The sequence below is a fragment of the Saccostrea cucullata genome, unplaced genomic scaffold (genome assembly GCF_032062105.1).
Source record: "Saccostrea cucullata isolate Sc308-1 unplaced genomic scaffold, CSIRO_AGI_Scuc_v1 ctg753, whole genome shotgun sequence".
Taxonomy (NCBI): Eukaryota; Metazoa; Mollusca; class Bivalvia; order Ostreida; family Ostreidae; genus Saccostrea; species Saccostrea cuccullata.
In genome coordinates, this window is record NW_026934507.1 from 471,035 (window position 1) to 489,543 (window position 18,509).

The window sequence follows — 18,509 nt, forward strand, 5'->3', positions numbered from 1 at the left end:
ATAAAAAGCGTTTCTCCAATACTCTCCATGTACAGGAGATACAAAAAATCACCTTGTCCATCTCTGATCACGGTCTCTTTGATGCTTGCCGAAAGGTACAGAAAACACATGTGCAACAAGTTTTCTATCGCGGTTAATCGTGGTTTTCTGATTTATAACATGAGAAAAGTGGGACTGGACAGATTTCAGAACGAATCAGAGAACGACCTCATGAATATTCATAAAAGTGACAGGTAGAATCAAAGGGAGGGGAGGTGCCTTAGTAATACTTGTTTTTCATTGTAGTAATTTTATTATAAACGTTTCTTTATAAGATAAAAGATGAAAGGAGACAAATGATCTGGCGAATAAAAACTATTTGTATAAAAACCTTGCGCTCGGGGTTTTACATAGTATGAAAGTGACCGGGCAAAGGACTAGAGTAGAAAAATAAAATAGGAGCAAATCAACGTTTATCTTTACTTTGAAGTGAGACAGAAAGATTTGTCTCAACATCTTTGATTACTGAAGTACAACTAAACAGTATTTTGTGTTAAACTTTGACTATTCGACATTTCTTTGGATTTTTCTCAGCGTTTTTGGAGGTGTCCATTATTTATCACATCTTAAATGGAGACTGTTTTTGGATTTTGTATTCTTTAGAATCTTCACGTAACAGAAATTCTAAAGAGAGGGATTTATATTAGAGTGAAGATTTAACATTGGATTATATGTGCAGGTATTTTACAGAAATGCCACCTGATTTTAACTTGCACGGCCTTATCACGAAAGAAACTTTGACACTATTGTTTTCAGCAACTTACAATAAAACGACACATTGCTCGCTAAATCTGTGAAGTTAATAAGCATGGAAATATTCAATTTTACTTGATAAACGCTTTTTTTGTACAATGACAACTTACTCAAATGGGTTGTTTTCTCGTCATTTTTGACATGGCGTTTTTCATGGAAAATTTATATAGTGAACTAACAGTCTTCAAAGCATTACCATAAAATCTTAATTTTTTTTAATGAAGTGAAAAAAATTAGAATGATGAAGATATATTTTTTATTAACGATCTGGGTTTGTGCAATTTGTGATGCGTCAAGCATGGCCAGGCGGTTAGATATGCCCCTGGATGTCAAGAAACTGGAGAGCTTAGGAAATACAGATACTCTTATGAAATCTTTGAAAAACATTGCTCAAAAGTCGCACAACTGCGGCGTGAAAGAAATACCAAAGTTACGCCGACACTACCTCAGGAATACAACTGTGACTTGCAATGATGGGTCTCGTGCAGGGTAAGTCAACCATAACTCAGCAGACGACAATATGACGTCATCATTTGAATTTCAGACATTTTTTTTCTCGATTAAATTTAGCAAAAGAAGCTTGAAAAATAACACTATACAATAATATTTGGAACGAAGTATAAACAAATGTGATACGCTTATCGATTGCAGCAACGTTTAAGTGCTACATAGTTTAACAGCAGTGTCCTTCGGTGGTTCAAATGTTTGTATACACATTCTTTCATAGAGCTTCCAGGTTAACCGATTTGTGTGTGGCAATCGTCTGCAATGCAGAAGAGCACTGATAAATATTTCTCATGTTGTGTTGTCCTATCTATACATATATTTCAAGAGTTCATTGTAATGGTACAAGGAGCAACGGCTGTCTTTAAGCAAGAATTAAGTCCAGTGAAATAGCTTACATTTTTGACATTTCTGGTGTTTGGCCACGTACTTTACAAAGTTTTACGGATGAGCGTAATTGCAAATTGTTGCAAAGACAAGACGTTTAATTTCATTGCATTTACTTCCGCTTAGAGGGTACGATCACAAATTCTTCTCAAGTTGAAAAAGCGCTAGGCACAGGTAGAAGTGTAAAAATCTGCTTCTTTCATCACCTCAACTTCAGAAAGATACCTCAAAAATGAAATCGTTGGTTTTGGATAAAGCTTAATAGATAAATAAGTATCCGATCAAAGCGTGTTAGGGGGGCCATCTTTATCAATGTTTACCCACCGTCCGCGTGGCCTCGAGCGGGGCGCGAGTCGAACCGTTTGCGAGATATTCACCCAAAAATCTCTGCCTTTGATCTGTCTATAACACTCGTGTTTCATTCATATTTTTGTGTACAAACATTTGTTTGTTTAATTTCCTTCGCTGTTGGAACGCTATAAAGATCGTTGTCTCACTAGCAACGAACTGCGCGAGTCGGCATGAGCTCTGCTGTTCTGTCATAGGGAACCATAGTGAAAAGTGATTCTTCGGGAGTTTCGACAAAGGAAGTAAACGAGAAATGAGTCTCCCCTTCATCACGAGATTACTGTTGGAGATTTATTTTTACAGTCGAGATTTCGCTCAGAATCTCATTCATAAAAATGAATATTATATTAAAAAAGATGAAAGGACCTATACACGGTCTAAATTAAAGGTGTTATCTGGCGTCCGGTGTTTAAAATTACATCATTCATCGAGATTTTGTATAATGAAATAAATCTAATAAATTACATACAATGCTTGCTAGGCGTTGCAAAAATGGGAGAAAAGATTTTGATTATCAATAGTAATAAGGCATTGGAAACTGATCCCATATTACTCAAAATTCCAACTTGTTGCATTTATGAAAACACCGTCTCCTTTGTACGACATCTATTGCAGTTTTCGGATACACCCCCCTAAGTCGAGAGTCAATATCGTTTGGTCATTCATAAAGCTATCAAAACCCTATATAATCCTGCTAAGTAGCTAAGAACGTAATTACGAAATTCGATCTGACTCAAATTCTAAAATTATAAAGTAGAAAAGGGACAATGTAGAATATTGTAATCCTTGTATAATGTCGGTAAAATTGCAGTTTTTCCAAAACACCTGGTACTCTCTAATCTCTTTTAAACAACACAGGTGTCTACATAGAGTTCTGATCTTTAATCTGCAGCTATCAAAGAACACATCCTTCTTTCGCTTATATAAATTAGGGTATTTGGCTTATGTTTCAGATTTATCAATTTAAAATTTCGAAGGTGACCTTCGAAGATTGTTTTATAGACTGTGTCCTCATTGACATATTTCTTTGGAGTATCGAGTCTACTTTCAAAATATTTCAGGGGCTTAAATGCGGGATGCATATTAACTTGTACTGTTAGGTCTAGAGAGAAATTAAATTTAAAAAAGTCATTTACAATTGATTATAACACAAAAACAACCCGGTAGTGAAATTCTTCGCACTTTAGATTTAATATTAATCAACACCTTGCGAGAAATAGCGATTGTTTTATTTCAAAGACAAAATCTGCACGAAAGCAAAACAAACAAACACAACTGACAAATTTCTCGTTTAATTCGTTGGCTCTAAGACCGTGTTGGTGTAAATACCTGCCTTTTGTTCTCAAAACACTGTTTATTTTCTATCCTACGAAACACCTTTCATCTCCCAGCGATAAACACGGTGAATGTCAATTATTCGATGACTTCAAATAGACCCAACACGGATCTGATATATGCCCATGTCTTCTTTCATGTCCGCGTTTAAGCCTCGCTCACAAACCAAGCCAAGTAAAACATGTAGTTAGATGGGAGTAAGAAAGTTCAAAGTGATTTCTCTGTTTTGCGCGAAGAATCGCAGGGTTTGGCATCAAAGATAGCGCGGTCTCCTCACCTCTTATTTTCTTAGTACAAAGGCACTAATAGTACTGTTGACTTTTATGAGCCTACTGACTTTTATTTACTTACTGCTCTTAATTTTGCTCTACATTTACTTGAAACGGAGTGAAAAGAAGAATTGTTGGATAAAACGACCACAAATCATCAATGATTATAATCTTCATAGCTATTTTTTTCTGTTGTGATACATGCCTAATAAGATTATTCAGTTTGTCTGTTTTGTTATGTACGTAATTATTGAATTTTGATATCTTGATATATATTTCATTTGATATTGTGAAAGGATTATGAAGATTTCTTTTGGTGATTTTTATGAATTAACGTTATATTTTTATGAGTTTTCTCCTATTTATAAAGGAAATCTTTAATATGGAGAGAATTAAGATTTTTTTAAATTGATTTGCTTTGTATATGTTGTAAATGCAAAAATATTTTTAAACATAAATTTTTTTTTTATTTTAAATTACCTGTAAAATTCTCATAGTGTATTGGCTCTTGATCACAAAAAAATTATCTTCACGTTTTCTTCTAGAATTTATTGCCGCCTGTAATTTCAATTAAAAGGCAATATTCAGTAATAAATACGAGATAGGAACAAATTGTTTGTCGAAATTTTGATAAACTCTTTCGACCATCAAAGCAATTGCCGCCGAAAAGGTCATCAAGCGCTTGAGTGAAATAACAGAATCTGGCAAATGTTTGAACACAACAAAGACGAAACGGCTGCTTTTATGTGAACGGTATAAGAAACACGGAAGATTAAGTATAAGAACGAAAGCTGGGATAAAACAATGGATCGTGTGTTATTTCTGTATAACAATAAATCATTCCAGGCGATAATGTGGTCTAGAGCTTCAAACAAAACTTCTTTTAATAGAAATACCATGAGCGCCGTTTATCACAGTAATTCAGAAATAATAATTTTATGACGATGGTTAACTACGATAAAATCATTACAAATGATTTGAGGCTGGTTTTTAGAGCGATAAGAAATAGATATTCTGCTCTCTTTGATGTTTTAAAATCAACGAAAACATAGAAAGAAAAAAAGAGCAACACTACAAGAAATTTTAAAGAGAGAATGTTGTTTCTCATTTATAAAATAGATCATTTTCTTACATTTGAAATAATAAATTTATCTTAGATTTGGATATAATACAGAGGAGGAGATTTTGTATGTCACAGTAGGTTATTTACTTCAAACGCGGAGGAAGACAATTTGTCAGATAGCGCGGCTTTGAAGTCTGATAATAGAGTCGCTAATTAGTGCGCTCCTCTCGGATCGGAGTTTTGAAGCCGCGAAGAAATAGTACGACATGCTGAGTCCACGTCAACAAGTATCAAAAACTGTCTTGTATTAGTAAAATAGGGTACAGATCTCCACAATCAGTTTATGGGATTGTTAGGAATCAGTGGTTGTTATTGGTTTCGTTAAAATGTTACCATATCAATAATGTAGCTATAATTTTCGGTGGAAATCCGAAATTGGGGTTGTAAAAACCATATTTTCTTCCCCAATGAAAAAAAATTTCTATTGAACTTTCAGTGATAAAGGATGGGAAATAAATTTGCTAACTTTGAGCTGTAAACCATTTTAACGTCCCAAGAGACCTGCTCTTTTACAATCTACCCAAAGGCGAGCTGACGCCATTTTATCAGAGTTGTGACGTCACTTAGTTCTCGCAAGAGAAGGAATGGTGGTTCCTAGTCACTCAGGTGACGTCAAGGCTTTGTTTGTTTTGAAAAAACGAATAGTCTCTACGGAATTTGAGTGACCCCAAATCCTCCAGGGGGTCCCAAATGGACCAACAGACGTCAGACAGTCTATATTGAGGCACAACACAGAAGAGAGAATGGCTTTTTCTCCTTTAATCTGCCCGTTTCGCGGATTTGGTCCTAGAAATAATCGTTTGATTCTAGCTTGAAATCAAAAGCTTATAACTAAAGATCTGATAACTGTTAAGATATCATACACTTAAAAACTCAAGAGCTCTCTAGAGTCGTGCGAATTTGCCTATCTTTTTTTTCATTGAACGATGTACTTGTTAAATACTTGTGAAGCTAGGCTCATAAATCATCGTCTACTTTAATACATCACATCTTTTCTTCAACTACACCCTGAGGTTAAATTGTCATCTCAAGTACGACTTTAGAGTTCTCTATCCGCATTTTAAAGTCTTTATTTTCAGCTGATCGACGGCAATGCAAACACGTGCGTGTAAACATGCCGTGTATTTTCACTTTTCATTCATAAACAACTTTACGAATAGCGCAGTGAAGGTTAAGTATAAGGATCTACTGCACAATATCGGTGTTTGACCCTTCTAGATACCTTAGGGCGTTGAGGAATCAATGTTATGTTGATAACGAATTCTGGAAGTTCTCAATAGGAATTTTCATGAATTCTTCGAAGTTTATTATTTATGATATTTTCTTTGTAAAGAGGATAAAATTCATACAAATATTTTACCTCACAAAATATATTTCTGTCCAATTATTTTAAGTTTGAAAATTTAAAGGAAGTTATGACCTCTTAAACAAATGCTAGTAGTAAGATTTATTTATCAAGTTTGGTAAAAATTGAAATTTAAGGAGAGGTTTTTAAAATAAAAAATTATTGAAACTTCAAATCTCAAAATATGTGTAGATGATGTTTTCTTCGTTAATAATTTTTAACCGAGTTTTTTATTAGTATTTTCAAGATCAAAGAAACTAAAATTCATTTTGAATATTAAAATGATCTTTGGTTGATAATGTATCTTAATTCTTTTTCCTTTTAAAGCTTTACATTTTCGGGAAAACGTTTCAACAATTTGATCACAAAATTCTAATAATGATACATTTTTTTTTCAGGTATTATTTAAGAAAATCTCATGGCAGCAAAAAATGGATCATATTTTTAGAAGGTAGGGAAATATAAATTCCTTAAGGCAATTCCTTTTATCTTATATTTTTTTTTCAGAAAAAATTATAGTATAATTTGATTTATAAATTAACTTCAGGAGGCTGGTACTGCTTCGACAGATTTAGCTGTGAGCTGCGATGGAGCAGCAAAATGAGGAAATATATGACGTCAAAAGGATGGCCAGAGTTCAAAACGGGTAAGTAGCTGCAGAACTGTAGCTCTAGTGAATCTCTGCTTTATTTGATTCAAGCAGAGTGTTACAGTTCTGCAGCTCAAGTAAAACGCGATCAATCTGTTACACAATCATAAAAATAACCTCGGGATTGAAACGATAATTTGGTTTCCTCAAGATAGGTTTAAAAACATTTGAAACATTTTGATTGTTTGTTTAGCCCTAATATGACTTTGTAGTGTGTCGGAATATTACATAAATATTATAATTTTTATGTAATTTTGACGCCGTTTCAAGATAACAATAACAAGTTTACTCTAAGATATTAATGTCTTCAGTGATACCGTCTTATTTTTCTATATAATTTCTCGTCATGTGTGAGTATCCCGGCGTGAATGTAATCCGGGGCATTCGGAACAACGTACCACTTACGGAATAATACTTGATTATGGTAGCTTTGAAGGCCTAATAAACCGTCTCAAATCTACACCTGTCGACGGCGATCAAAGGGACCGCGATTGGATTAGCCGATTTAGGGGATATGTTAGGATTGGATAGAGCTTAGACGAACAATACTATTATCACTCATAAAGGGTTTTTGAGAATAGGGATTAGAAAAGTCAACCCTTGATGATCTTTAAGAACTTCTGTGTAAATACTCAACCCTCGTAATGGGGAGTTTAAACAAGATTATTTTTGTATTGCGGTGCCGTAATGAAGTTGTCAATCCTCAGTTACGTGCTAACGTCGATGGAAGTTCCTAAAAAAAGAAAACTAGTGATAGTTTTGAACTTTTAATTTTTTCTGTTCAAATGTTCGATGACGCATTTGTGTTGGTTCATTAGAAATGAGAAGTTTATTGCGGCCTGTTACTCGCCAAATAACACAATGTTCTCACTCTTTGCACTGAAGAACGCAGAATAGTTAGGGAAAAAAAGTTAAAACGTTAATCTCGTAAGGGGCAGACCACCAAACGTGAATTTAAATAAACTTAAAGCAGCGTTTATCTCAGCAAGTAGTCAACATAGATTAACCCTAATTAAAGGTCGCTTAGCTCAATACGGAAAACATGTAAATCCCACCTACGTTCATGATAAAAAAAACCCCGCATATCTTGAAGTGTTACTCCATTCTTGAACTCAGTAAGAGAAGATTCCCAACCAATTATGACAACAGGGAACCTTCAATAGGTCCCCGTGAAGAATTTGTCTCTTGGTTTTATTCGCGGTAGCCAAATGTTTTCAGCTAGAGACGGGATGGTCGTAAAAAATATTTTTTGGCCTATCGGGGAATTTCTGTTGTTACAATAGGGTCTATATGGTCGGAGACCAATGTACATACAAGACAAGCACATGCGATTTCGTTTTTCGTAATCAATGCAAGATAACAAAAACAATTAACCCACGTCATTAAGAAAACCAGAAGAAAAGTTTAAGAGGGCACGGCCGTCATGGCCAATAGAGGAACATAGGGTCGTTTAAAATGTGTCGCCGTTCTTTATGTTTGAACTTCAGACACACTTATGGGCTCTGGTTTTATTTTTACGAAATCCTGATTTTCAGGAACTTATCTTGCTAAGGGAAAAAACGCCCCTTGTACCATGTTGCAGATTTAGGGTTTTTTCTCTCGCTAAATCTGCTTTCACAACAATTAGCTATCTAAATGACGTAAATTACTCCACAAAATAAGTGCAAATGAATTTGGAGTCTCTTCTTTATTAAGAAAGTACATGTTTGTATCAGGTCCTTGGTAGTTCTTTTGCTTGTAATTGCCGAATAAACTTCTTCAGAGCATGCGTTCTGTAGCAATGTTTTTGTGTACTACGATTATATATTTTTCAGTTCATCAAAAAGAAATGTCCACCCCCATGCACTTGAATTTGGAAAAAAAACTAGAGCCTTAGTTTTGAAATTAACTTTCCCATTTACAAAGTATATTTTAACTCGCCTTATTTTTTTTGTATCATGCAACGTATCTTTATTTTCCTACAATACCTACTGATGTCCTCTTGCAATGAAATATATGTATATAAAGTTTTATTAAAGCAATACTTAAAAGTACATGTTAGTGATTTGAGGAAAGTTAACACACTAATTAAAATTGAGAAAAGAAATCCCAGGGTAGAGAAAAAATGGGCCAACAAATATCAGAATATATGTATAAAAACTTATTGAAAACATTAGAAAAATTCATCAGATGCATATTTCGAAAAAAGAAAGTTCTCCATTAAAGGATAGGGTGACGCATAATTAGACCGATGAATACACGCCTACAAATCGGAGACACATTAATAAACCGCAAAAAGCTCTCTCACTTAATTCCGATCATAAAACTTCAATTCATATAAATATAGATACATTATCTACTTAGCAGTTTTAAATATTTGATGCGATGACACATTAGAATGCATGAATCCAGATCACGTAATATGGACATGGATCGAAAAGTCCCCCAAACTTTCAGTTTTATTTTATCAAATATTTGAAATTGTTCTAGATAGGACGAAAGCATAATGCAATAGCATTTTTATTGGCGCCAAATAATCGAAAAATTTTCCATTTGATGATATGACATTATGAATATTTGGTTTAATGTCCTGGTTGCAACAGACTGATGATGTAATGTTGGTACTCCTTACTTTAAAAAAAAAAATCGAAATTTTTTTGAAATGAATGCAAATTCTAAGTATTTACATGTATTAATTAATCAAACATATTTTACTTAACATCTCGTTTGATAAAAACAAACAGAATTAGCCTCGGTAAAATTTGAATATTATCAATATTTTGATATTTTGTAGGTAGCGGAATTCTGTCGTGGGATCCCAAAGAAAATCCATATTACTTCAATGCAAATATAGTGTGAGTACTATAAAGTGAAGTATTGTCAATAACATAATAGGTTGGGAATAATGTTAGCATTTTATGTTGTACATGTAAATTTTGAAGTTACCAGGTGGCAGTCAAGTCATGTTGTAAATTTTGTATTTACTACCACCCGGTAATTCAAAATTTACAAAACGACATATGGACGAACTGGAGTTAGATTAAAGAGATTAATTACAATTTTATAGCTATTTTTGCATTGCAGAAAATAAAAAAATGTGTATCGATAATTAAATGGAAAGTCCATTTACAAAAGAGATATCCTACTCTTATTTCTAGATACGTACCGTATTGTTCTAGTGACTCTTGGACAGGGACTGCGAGAAACGGTAAGAAATTTACAACTTGCTCTTCCGGTGTAATGTGAAAGTTTAAAGGATGATTACTACTTTCTCTTTCGACGTGGGTTGTAACATATACGAACGTTTTATAGCAAGAAAGACAAACGTAGATACTTTTTTAAGTCTTCGATCAGAGTTGAACTATAAAACGTTTGACAGAAATATTTTAAAACTAAATTAAAGATTTCCTGTCTCAAAAAACCATTGCCATATTTGTGTCTACTTAATTGTATTTAATCTATTGTAAATTAATACTGTACAATCTTGACAAAGAAAAGTTCAAATAGTTGAAAATGATTATAAAAAAAAAGTTCGAAGAGGCTAATTCTTATCCGGTAAAAATAGAATTTCTTATATAATATTAATTTTGTAAATAAATGTCAGTTATTTTTTAGAAGATAAATTATAAAACGGCTTATGCAAACTACGGTCCTGTGTACATTTTCGTATAATTGCCCATTACTTGTCAAAATAACTGATAATGCTTCTACATTAATTGTAAATAAAATGGCGAATTCCTTGTTGCAGGGCACGGATATGCCTTTTTAGGTTCCTACATTATTGAGGAAGTAATCCGAAATTTGATTCCACGGGGCCTGGCTAAGGCGAAAAAGCTGTTCTTAACAGGAACTAGGTAGGTTAATTTTACAAGACTTATACGGACTGAAAAATTCTAGAATATCTTGAATAATATTTGCTGTCAAATTAGGACTGTACTCAAATTCATAAATCAAATAAAGGTCGTAAATTATAATGCAGCAATATGTACAGAAACTAATACACTTATTAAAATAATGAAATGTACCTCTTTGATTTCTTTAGTGCTGGTGGCACGGGCGTCTTAATGAACCTTGACCGTGTAGCAGACCTCATGAAAACATTGGCCCCCGGGGTCGAGGTTCGGGGGATAGCCGATTCTGGTTGGTTTTTAGACATTCCACAATTCAGCGAAAAGCCGTGCACAGAGCCTTTGTCCTGTTCCCCGACCACAGGGATACGGAAGGGATTCGAGTAAGTAACCCCGCCCCATCCCCTCCTCCAACATTGTAATGATGATATTCACTTAAAGAATATGAGTTCAATATCAGTAGGACTATTTTATTATCCGTTTTCAATAAGTAACCGAAAAGGTAATGAAATTGTAATCAAAAAGTTGTAATTTGCATAAAGGCAAAAATTAATGAATCGAACTGAGCATTTTTAAATATTACAGAATATCGGGAAATTGCAGAAAAGCTGCTGTGTATATTTGTATATTGTCTTTAACAGTTGGGATGAAAGGACTCTTGATTTTGTGTTTTCTTCACACCAATAATACTCTGAATGGCATATAAATTAAGGAAGCACTCTGTGCCTCAACCCCGATTAAAAATTTTGTTCATTAGCTTTAGCTTTATGAAAGTGAATAGCTAATTGCGAAAAATCAAGAAAATAAGGAATATTTCTTTATATCTCATATCCAACAAGTCCATATCATGACTTCTTTGAAGTAAATGAAACAAGGATTTCTAACACTCTATTTTATTTTCCCTCGCCTGTAATTGAATTGAGCTTGATTTACAAATATCCTCCAATTTTAGACTAAATTAAATCTTGATTCCCGCCCTTAAATTGTGTCAGGTGCAAACTGCTTTCATCTTTCCGATCCCGATCGTTTTAACATGTTCCAGTTTTTTCTCCCAAACAGTTCCTTTGTTTACTAGGACATAACCCAGTGTTTACAGCTCTAGGTTCAAAGGACTTTATGAAAACTATACACTATTGATGGTCTTATTTAATTAGATACCCGATATTTGAAGTTTTCCTTTGATGTTCGTGATTGGAGAACTTGTAGCTTGACCATGAGAATTCGGAACAAAACGAGGGCTTAGACCTCTTTTATATATTTCCCCATTTCCATTTTATCAATAATTAATTAGCGTATATCGATCAATTCGATGCATGCAAAAAATTACTATTTATTCTAATGTGGAGTAATAATATTTATATTTAACATTATGTTACAGTCAGTGGGGAGGTCGTGTGCCGGAAGCCTGTAAAAAGGAATATCCGGGCCAGGAACAATGGCGATGTTACTTCGGATACCGGATGTATCCGACATTAAAAAGTAAGAAATACAAAGATATTAAAACAAAGTTATCACATTGTTATCACTTACAACGGTGAATATGTACCATTAAAATTTTGGATTAAAAGAATTTGTAAGGAATTAATTTTACTGGTTCACTGACACATGAATATCTTTTTTTCCTTTCAGCTCCTGTATTTATTGTGCAATACTTATTTGATGAAGCGCAAATATTAGCGAACAATGTTATAAACCAAAACAAACTGATGAACTATAACGGAAGCAACGAACTTCTGTCTAAGCAACAGTGGGAGTATCTGTACAAGCTAGGGGAGAAAGTCAAACAGACGCTTGAAAATGTGACGTAAGTTGATTACTTCCGGCTTGGTGAATATTGTGTTCTTTAGTTGTCTAAAACATTGTATTGACCTCAAAACCAGCAATTATTATTGTAGAGTATAATTTATCATTTTCACTCTCATGTTAACCCTAAAAGCTGAATTTTGTTTTAGGTTGTTTCTTTGTTTTATTGTAATATATTTCAAGAAAATGATTGTTCCTTTGTTACAGGGCAGTATTTGCGCCAGCTTGCCTGTCTCATGAAGTTTTACTCAAAAAGTAAGATCAAAGTTACCAAAAGAATTGATTTCATCGTACATACACGTAAAACAATACCCATTTTATTCAAATGTATACTGCAATAAGTTATTTTTATTGTTTTTTACCGTCCACAGGAGTTGGCATTCTATATCCGTGAAAGGAATATCCCTGTCTCAGTCAATCTACTGCTGGGAAAACAGCTTCGAAGGAGAGAAATGTATAACTGCCACAAATGGAAGCACAAGGTATAAAACAAGGCAACTAACTTTCATGAAGTTTCAATTTCTACTTTCAAATTTGTAAGAAGTGACCAAATTATAGAAATAACTCCAACAAAACGCAATTTTTATTAAGGTTTATTCAATTTCTAAAACTAACAGAAAGATAAACTGTATTTTCAGTGTTAAACTTATACGTCCATATGGCGATGCTCCTGTCAAAGTTAAAAAACAGAACAAAAAATCCCAGCGAAAGAAAAAGAAGAAGAGGAAGAAAGATAAAAAGAGAAGACGACGACGAAGGAAGAACAGGAACCGAAAAAATAAAAATAGGAAAAACAAGAAAAATAAAAGAAAGAATAGAAAGAAGAAGAGAAAGGGAAAAGGAAGTAAGGAGTGTTTCTTGTTAATGTAGAAAACAGAAAGAGACTTTATTTGAAATGATTTCAAACTTTGAGTTTTCACATAAAATATGAAAGTTTTTTCAGTCATTTTTTCTTCTATAGAATCGACCTTTTGTTGTACACAATAGGAAGTCTTCTTTCATTTTTTTTTTTAATTTTCTTTCAATTTATAGAAAATAGAAAAAAGAACAGGTCGCAGCGATCAGCTAAGAATGTCAGTAACTGCAGCCATCATCTGATAGAACAGTGCCCCCTACCTCAGTGGTGCAATAGCTTTTGTCCCACCTTCCGGAACCAGTATAACGGGAAGGAGATTGACTTTTTCAAGGTGTTTGCTGCTTCCGGTATGGACAGTAAAGGAATGGCGGAATTGTTGGGTGTGAATATGTCAACAGTAAATGCCATGAACGCTAACACAATCTCAACATTATTACTGGACACATTTAGGCAGAAACAGCAGACATAGGGTATTTTTAAGGATGATTTTAGTCCTTTTTCTTGCATACCTCATTCAAAAAATACATTGTGTCGTAATTTGTTGGTTTAAATGCATTTTCATTAACCATGTTATACATTTCATCTGTACATAAGTTTATTTTAAATAGCATTTTGAATTAATTTATTATTGTCAAATTGCATTCAATATTTTCATGAAAAAAGCATTTGTTCATATCATGACATAAGAACAATCAAAGACTAAATTAAACAGCATTAGGAAAATGACAGTGATGAAGTGAAGTGTAATACATATGTAGTTGAATCCCTGTCGAGATTGAAATTTCCGGTCTGTTCTTGGGATTTATGAATCATATTATGCCATGTTCTGTGATTTGAACGATTTGATTGAAAAATATCGCCTAATTATAAAAGTTTTTAGAAAAATTTACTGAACAAATATGTAGTCGTATGACATTTGTTTACTGGGTAAAACTTTTTTTTAGATTGATATTGTTTACTTCGCTTATTGTTAAATTTGTATAAGTATTGCAAATTTGACCATATTTTCTGATGCATAATTCTACATGTCAGATGAAAATGTAAATATCTATTTTTGTTTTGAAAATCCTTATGTGATACGTAGCAATTCAGGGAAAGTGAATTGTATTTTGTATATATTGTTATTTTTTATTGTGCTGTATATAAATATATTATTTTATTTTGTAGCGATTTGTTCAAGCAATATTATTCTTTTTTAAAAACTGGATCATTAAATTTTTCCTGTGGCGTCTACAATTTGTTTGTCTTTGTTCCAAAAGGGAGTAAATTGTGTCTATAATTATTTGTGTGTGCAAAATAGGATCAAACCAAAAAAAATATATAACTTGCTCTAAAGCTATTCGAATAGTGTTAAATCTACAGTAATAAGGAAGGGAAGAATTTGTAAGTACTTTTCAAACACGTTTTTTTCCTAATTACAATTGGACCATAGATTCCATATTGATTAAAAGATTTGATCAAGACATAACGAAAAGTCCGTTTTCCATGCCATCATTTTGACCTCGTTTAGAGAATTACAATAACCTGCTGTAGCTTTAGATATATCGACGACGTATTGTTAATTAACAATACTTGATTTTTTCATTCTTATGTCGACTCGATATATCCCGATGAACTTGAAATTAAAGAAACCACAGAGTCAGGCACAACTGTTTCATATTTGGATATTTTTACTAGAAAAGGCGTTAATGGTTATCAACGAACAATGTTTCTGATAAACATGAAGTCTTTAACTTTTCAATCGTCAAATTGCCTTGGAACTATATACGACTTAATATCGATGACATTTGAATGAAGGGTACATGATGCAGTTTTGAAGTAGATACCCTCACAATTAATCACATTAATAACATGATTATTGGAATTTTTTGGCACCTAGATTATATGATACTCTACAAGGGATGCCCACTCCTCCATGGCACTTGATCGAACCTCTGATGTTTAGGAAGTCTGTTTGCCCTACTCCTATTTTGTAATGTTTTAATGGACTTTTGAGCTTGAACACTGTTTGTTATCTCCACATTTTAAATGCACAAAATTTGCAGAAATCCCACGACTTTAATTTGCCTTGCTAACGTTTTTCTACCCAAGGCACATTTTTTTTTATATTATACATGAAATTGTTTTATCAGATACAACTTCTTCATATTTTGATATTTTTACAAAAAGACGTCGTTAATGGCTGTCAAAGAACAAGGTTTTGTGATAAACACGAAAACTTTAACTTTTCAATCGTCAACTTGCCTTTCTAATGCATCAATATACCGTATACACGTATACGGAGGTATTCTTTAGTGATTCTGTAAGTTGTCTACGTATGAACAATTTTTAAAACAAAACTTGACCAACTTTTGATGAAGCAAAATTGAACAATTATTTAAAATATATTTTTAAAAATCGAAAAATAATACATGTTAGCATAAAAATATGTAAGTCAAATGCTGAATACTTTTTTCATACTGATTGTAAAGTCATCATTTAATAAACACAGATTTTTGTTATTTCCAAATAATAACAAGCGCACACGGCGGGTGTGAACGGTCGGCAGGGGATGTTCATTCCTCCATGGTACCTGATCAAACCTCTAATGATTAGGAAGTCTGTGTTTGTTCTGCGCCTATTTTGTAATGTTTTGATGAACTTTTGGTCTCAAATACTGTTTGTTATCTCCACATCTTCACACGTCAAAATTGTAGATTTAGACTTTAATTCAAGGGAACATGTCTTTTACACAATACACAATATTTTACGTATTTGTTTTATGAAAACACATTCAAGAGAAATCGAAAGAGGCAATGAGTAGAAATGAGTTTCTGTCATTATAAAGTTGGACTTGATAGATAAGGCATTCCTAAATCTTCTTTTAGTTGTCTACGAGGAAAACTAATTTAATCTAAAGAAACTTACCTACTTTTAACAATTAAAATTCAACAAGTATCAAAAGTATTTCTTTTAAAAGTTTAGCTTCCTACATTAAAAATATGAAGGTAATTAAAAGGAACAGTATTCAACCTCAAAAGTCTATTCAATAAAAGAGAAGAGCAAACACGGGCCTCTAAAACATCAGAGGAGGTGGGGTCAGGTTCCATGAAGGGATGAGCATCCCCTAACGGTCACACCGCCATGTGGTTCCTGTCATTTTCGGAAAATAACAGTGGAAACCAGAACTGTCCCGCTTATTGTAGATGTAATACTAGTAATGTTTTAGTTTGATAATATCTGTGAAGGAATATTAGTTCTGTCCTAAGATTAAAACAGAGATCCATAGTGAGTGGATAAGTTTCTAATAACTGATTAAAGTATTTCTAGTGAGTTTGAAATGAAACTTTCAGATGCCACAAAGTCTGACACATTTGTATCTTACTTGGGTATTTACATGAAAGAGACGTTTATGGTAACCTAACAACCAAGCTCTATGATAAACGTGATGACTTTAATTTTTCAATGGTCAACGTCCCTTACTTATTCAGCAGTATTTATTGACAAACAAGTTTCATGTAATACCGGTAATTATGATTTTGCTATTTTAATAGTAGAAGATGTCGAATACGAATGCTATGGCGGCATATTTATGCAATACATATAATTTTTTGTAAACATAGCATATCATGTCAAGTCAAGACAACTATCTCGTCAAGTGATGAAAACTTTCAGGTTTGTCGTCAAACATCGACTTTTATCTTGAACAGTCAAGATAAGCTATCGTATTTTTGCGATAGTTATCTCGACAAAAAAGAGATAATTTATCTTGTATCGCGACTAAAAGTTATCTTGTCGTGTCAAGATAGCTATTGTATGGTGGCATATTTATGCCATCCATATAATATTTCGTTAACATAGCATATCATTTCAAGTCATGATAACTTTCAGGTTTGCTGACAAACACCGACTTTTTATCTTGTCCAGTCAAGATAAGCTATCACATTTTGTTGCAATAGCTATCTTGACAAGACGAGATAACTTAGTCGCTAAACAAGATAAATTATCTCTTTTTGTCGAGATAGCTATCGCAAAAATACGATAGCTTATCTTGACTGTACAAGATTAAAATCGGTGTTTGATGACAAACCAGAAAGTTATTATGACTTGACAAGATAGTCATCTTGATTTGACAGGATATGCTATGTTGACAAAAAATTATGTGGATGGCATAAATATGCCACCATACTATTGCAATAAAATATGATTGGTTATCTTGACTGAACAAGATATAAAGTCGGTGACAAAAAATTATGTGGATGGCATAGATATGCCACCAAAGAATGCAGAAATATAATTGATCAAAAAAAAAAAAAAGATGACGAACTCTGATTAAGCTTAAAATTCCTCTAAACAATACGAAACGTTAACAAAGTAATATCTCTGAAAGGTTGGATCATATGTCTTACGTAGAAGACATTCCATGTTCCCTTGCATTTGTGCTCTGAAACTTTTGTATTAACCATGTACACAAAATAATTTCTAATCAAAATTGGTATGAACAAATGATACAATTATTAGGTTAAGAAATACGACTCATGGAAAGGTTGTAATTTCAAGAAAAGAAATTATATGGGCCCATTTAACTGCATATTATTTTGACTTAAATCGATATTGTTGAAAATTGTTTTATACATTCTTCGATTTTATATCGATTTAAATTCTGATCGAATGAAGGATATGGAGATAACGAACAGTATTCTATATCAAAGTTCATAAAACAATACAAAATAGGAGCAGTGCAAACACGGACCTCCAAAATGTCAGAGGTGGGATCAGGTGCCATGGAGGAGTTAGCATTCCCTGCCGACCGATCACATCCGACGCTTGTTGTAATATGTAATGAAACTATGGAGATAACGAACAGTATTCAAACTCAAAAGTCCAGTAAACAAAACAAAATAGAAGCAGAGCAAACACGGACCTCCAAAACATCAGAGGAGGGATCAGGTGCCATGGAAGAGTGAGCACCCCTTATATATATCATGATCGGGAAATAACGGAAAAAATCTTTCGTCAATTCAGTGTAAAATGTTGGACTTAAAATTAGTATGGAAAATGTCAGTAAGCATTTGACCCAATGATAAATTGTATTTGCTGAAAAGGTCATTGTATTTACCATAAAACTAAAACCATGTAATTAAAAATTAAGGAAATAATAATGTAGATACATGTAATAATGTGATATGCAGCTGTCTAAATCTCTCAAATTGATATTTTACTCAACAATTTGATGACATGTTATTCTCGATATTTAATAATTGCACATACTATCCACTCAAAATGTTATAG

The 18,509-nt window shown here is 33.2% G+C and overlaps 1 protein-coding gene across 1 annotated transcript; it reads left to right on the forward strand.

The window, feature by feature from the left end:
- The first annotated feature begins 329 nt into the window (after positions 1-329).
- LOC134240928 (palmitoleoyl-protein carboxylesterase notum1-like) lies at positions 330-14,086 on the forward strand. Its single transcript, XM_062723042.1, has 13 exons — positions 330-1,281; positions 6,502-6,554; positions 6,651-6,749; positions 9,526-9,586; positions 9,890-9,939; positions 10,480-10,585; positions 10,774-10,962; positions 11,958-12,058; positions 12,209-12,383; positions 12,590-12,637; positions 12,754-12,864; positions 13,021-13,226; positions 13,415-14,086. Exons 1-13 carry the CDS (start codon positions 1,031-1,033, stop codon positions 13,705-13,707), a joined length of 1,743 nt encoding a protein of 580 aa, XP_062579026.1. The 5' UTR covers positions 330-1,030; the 3' UTR covers positions 13,708-14,086.
- Positions 14,087-18,509: the final 4,423 nt, after the last annotated feature.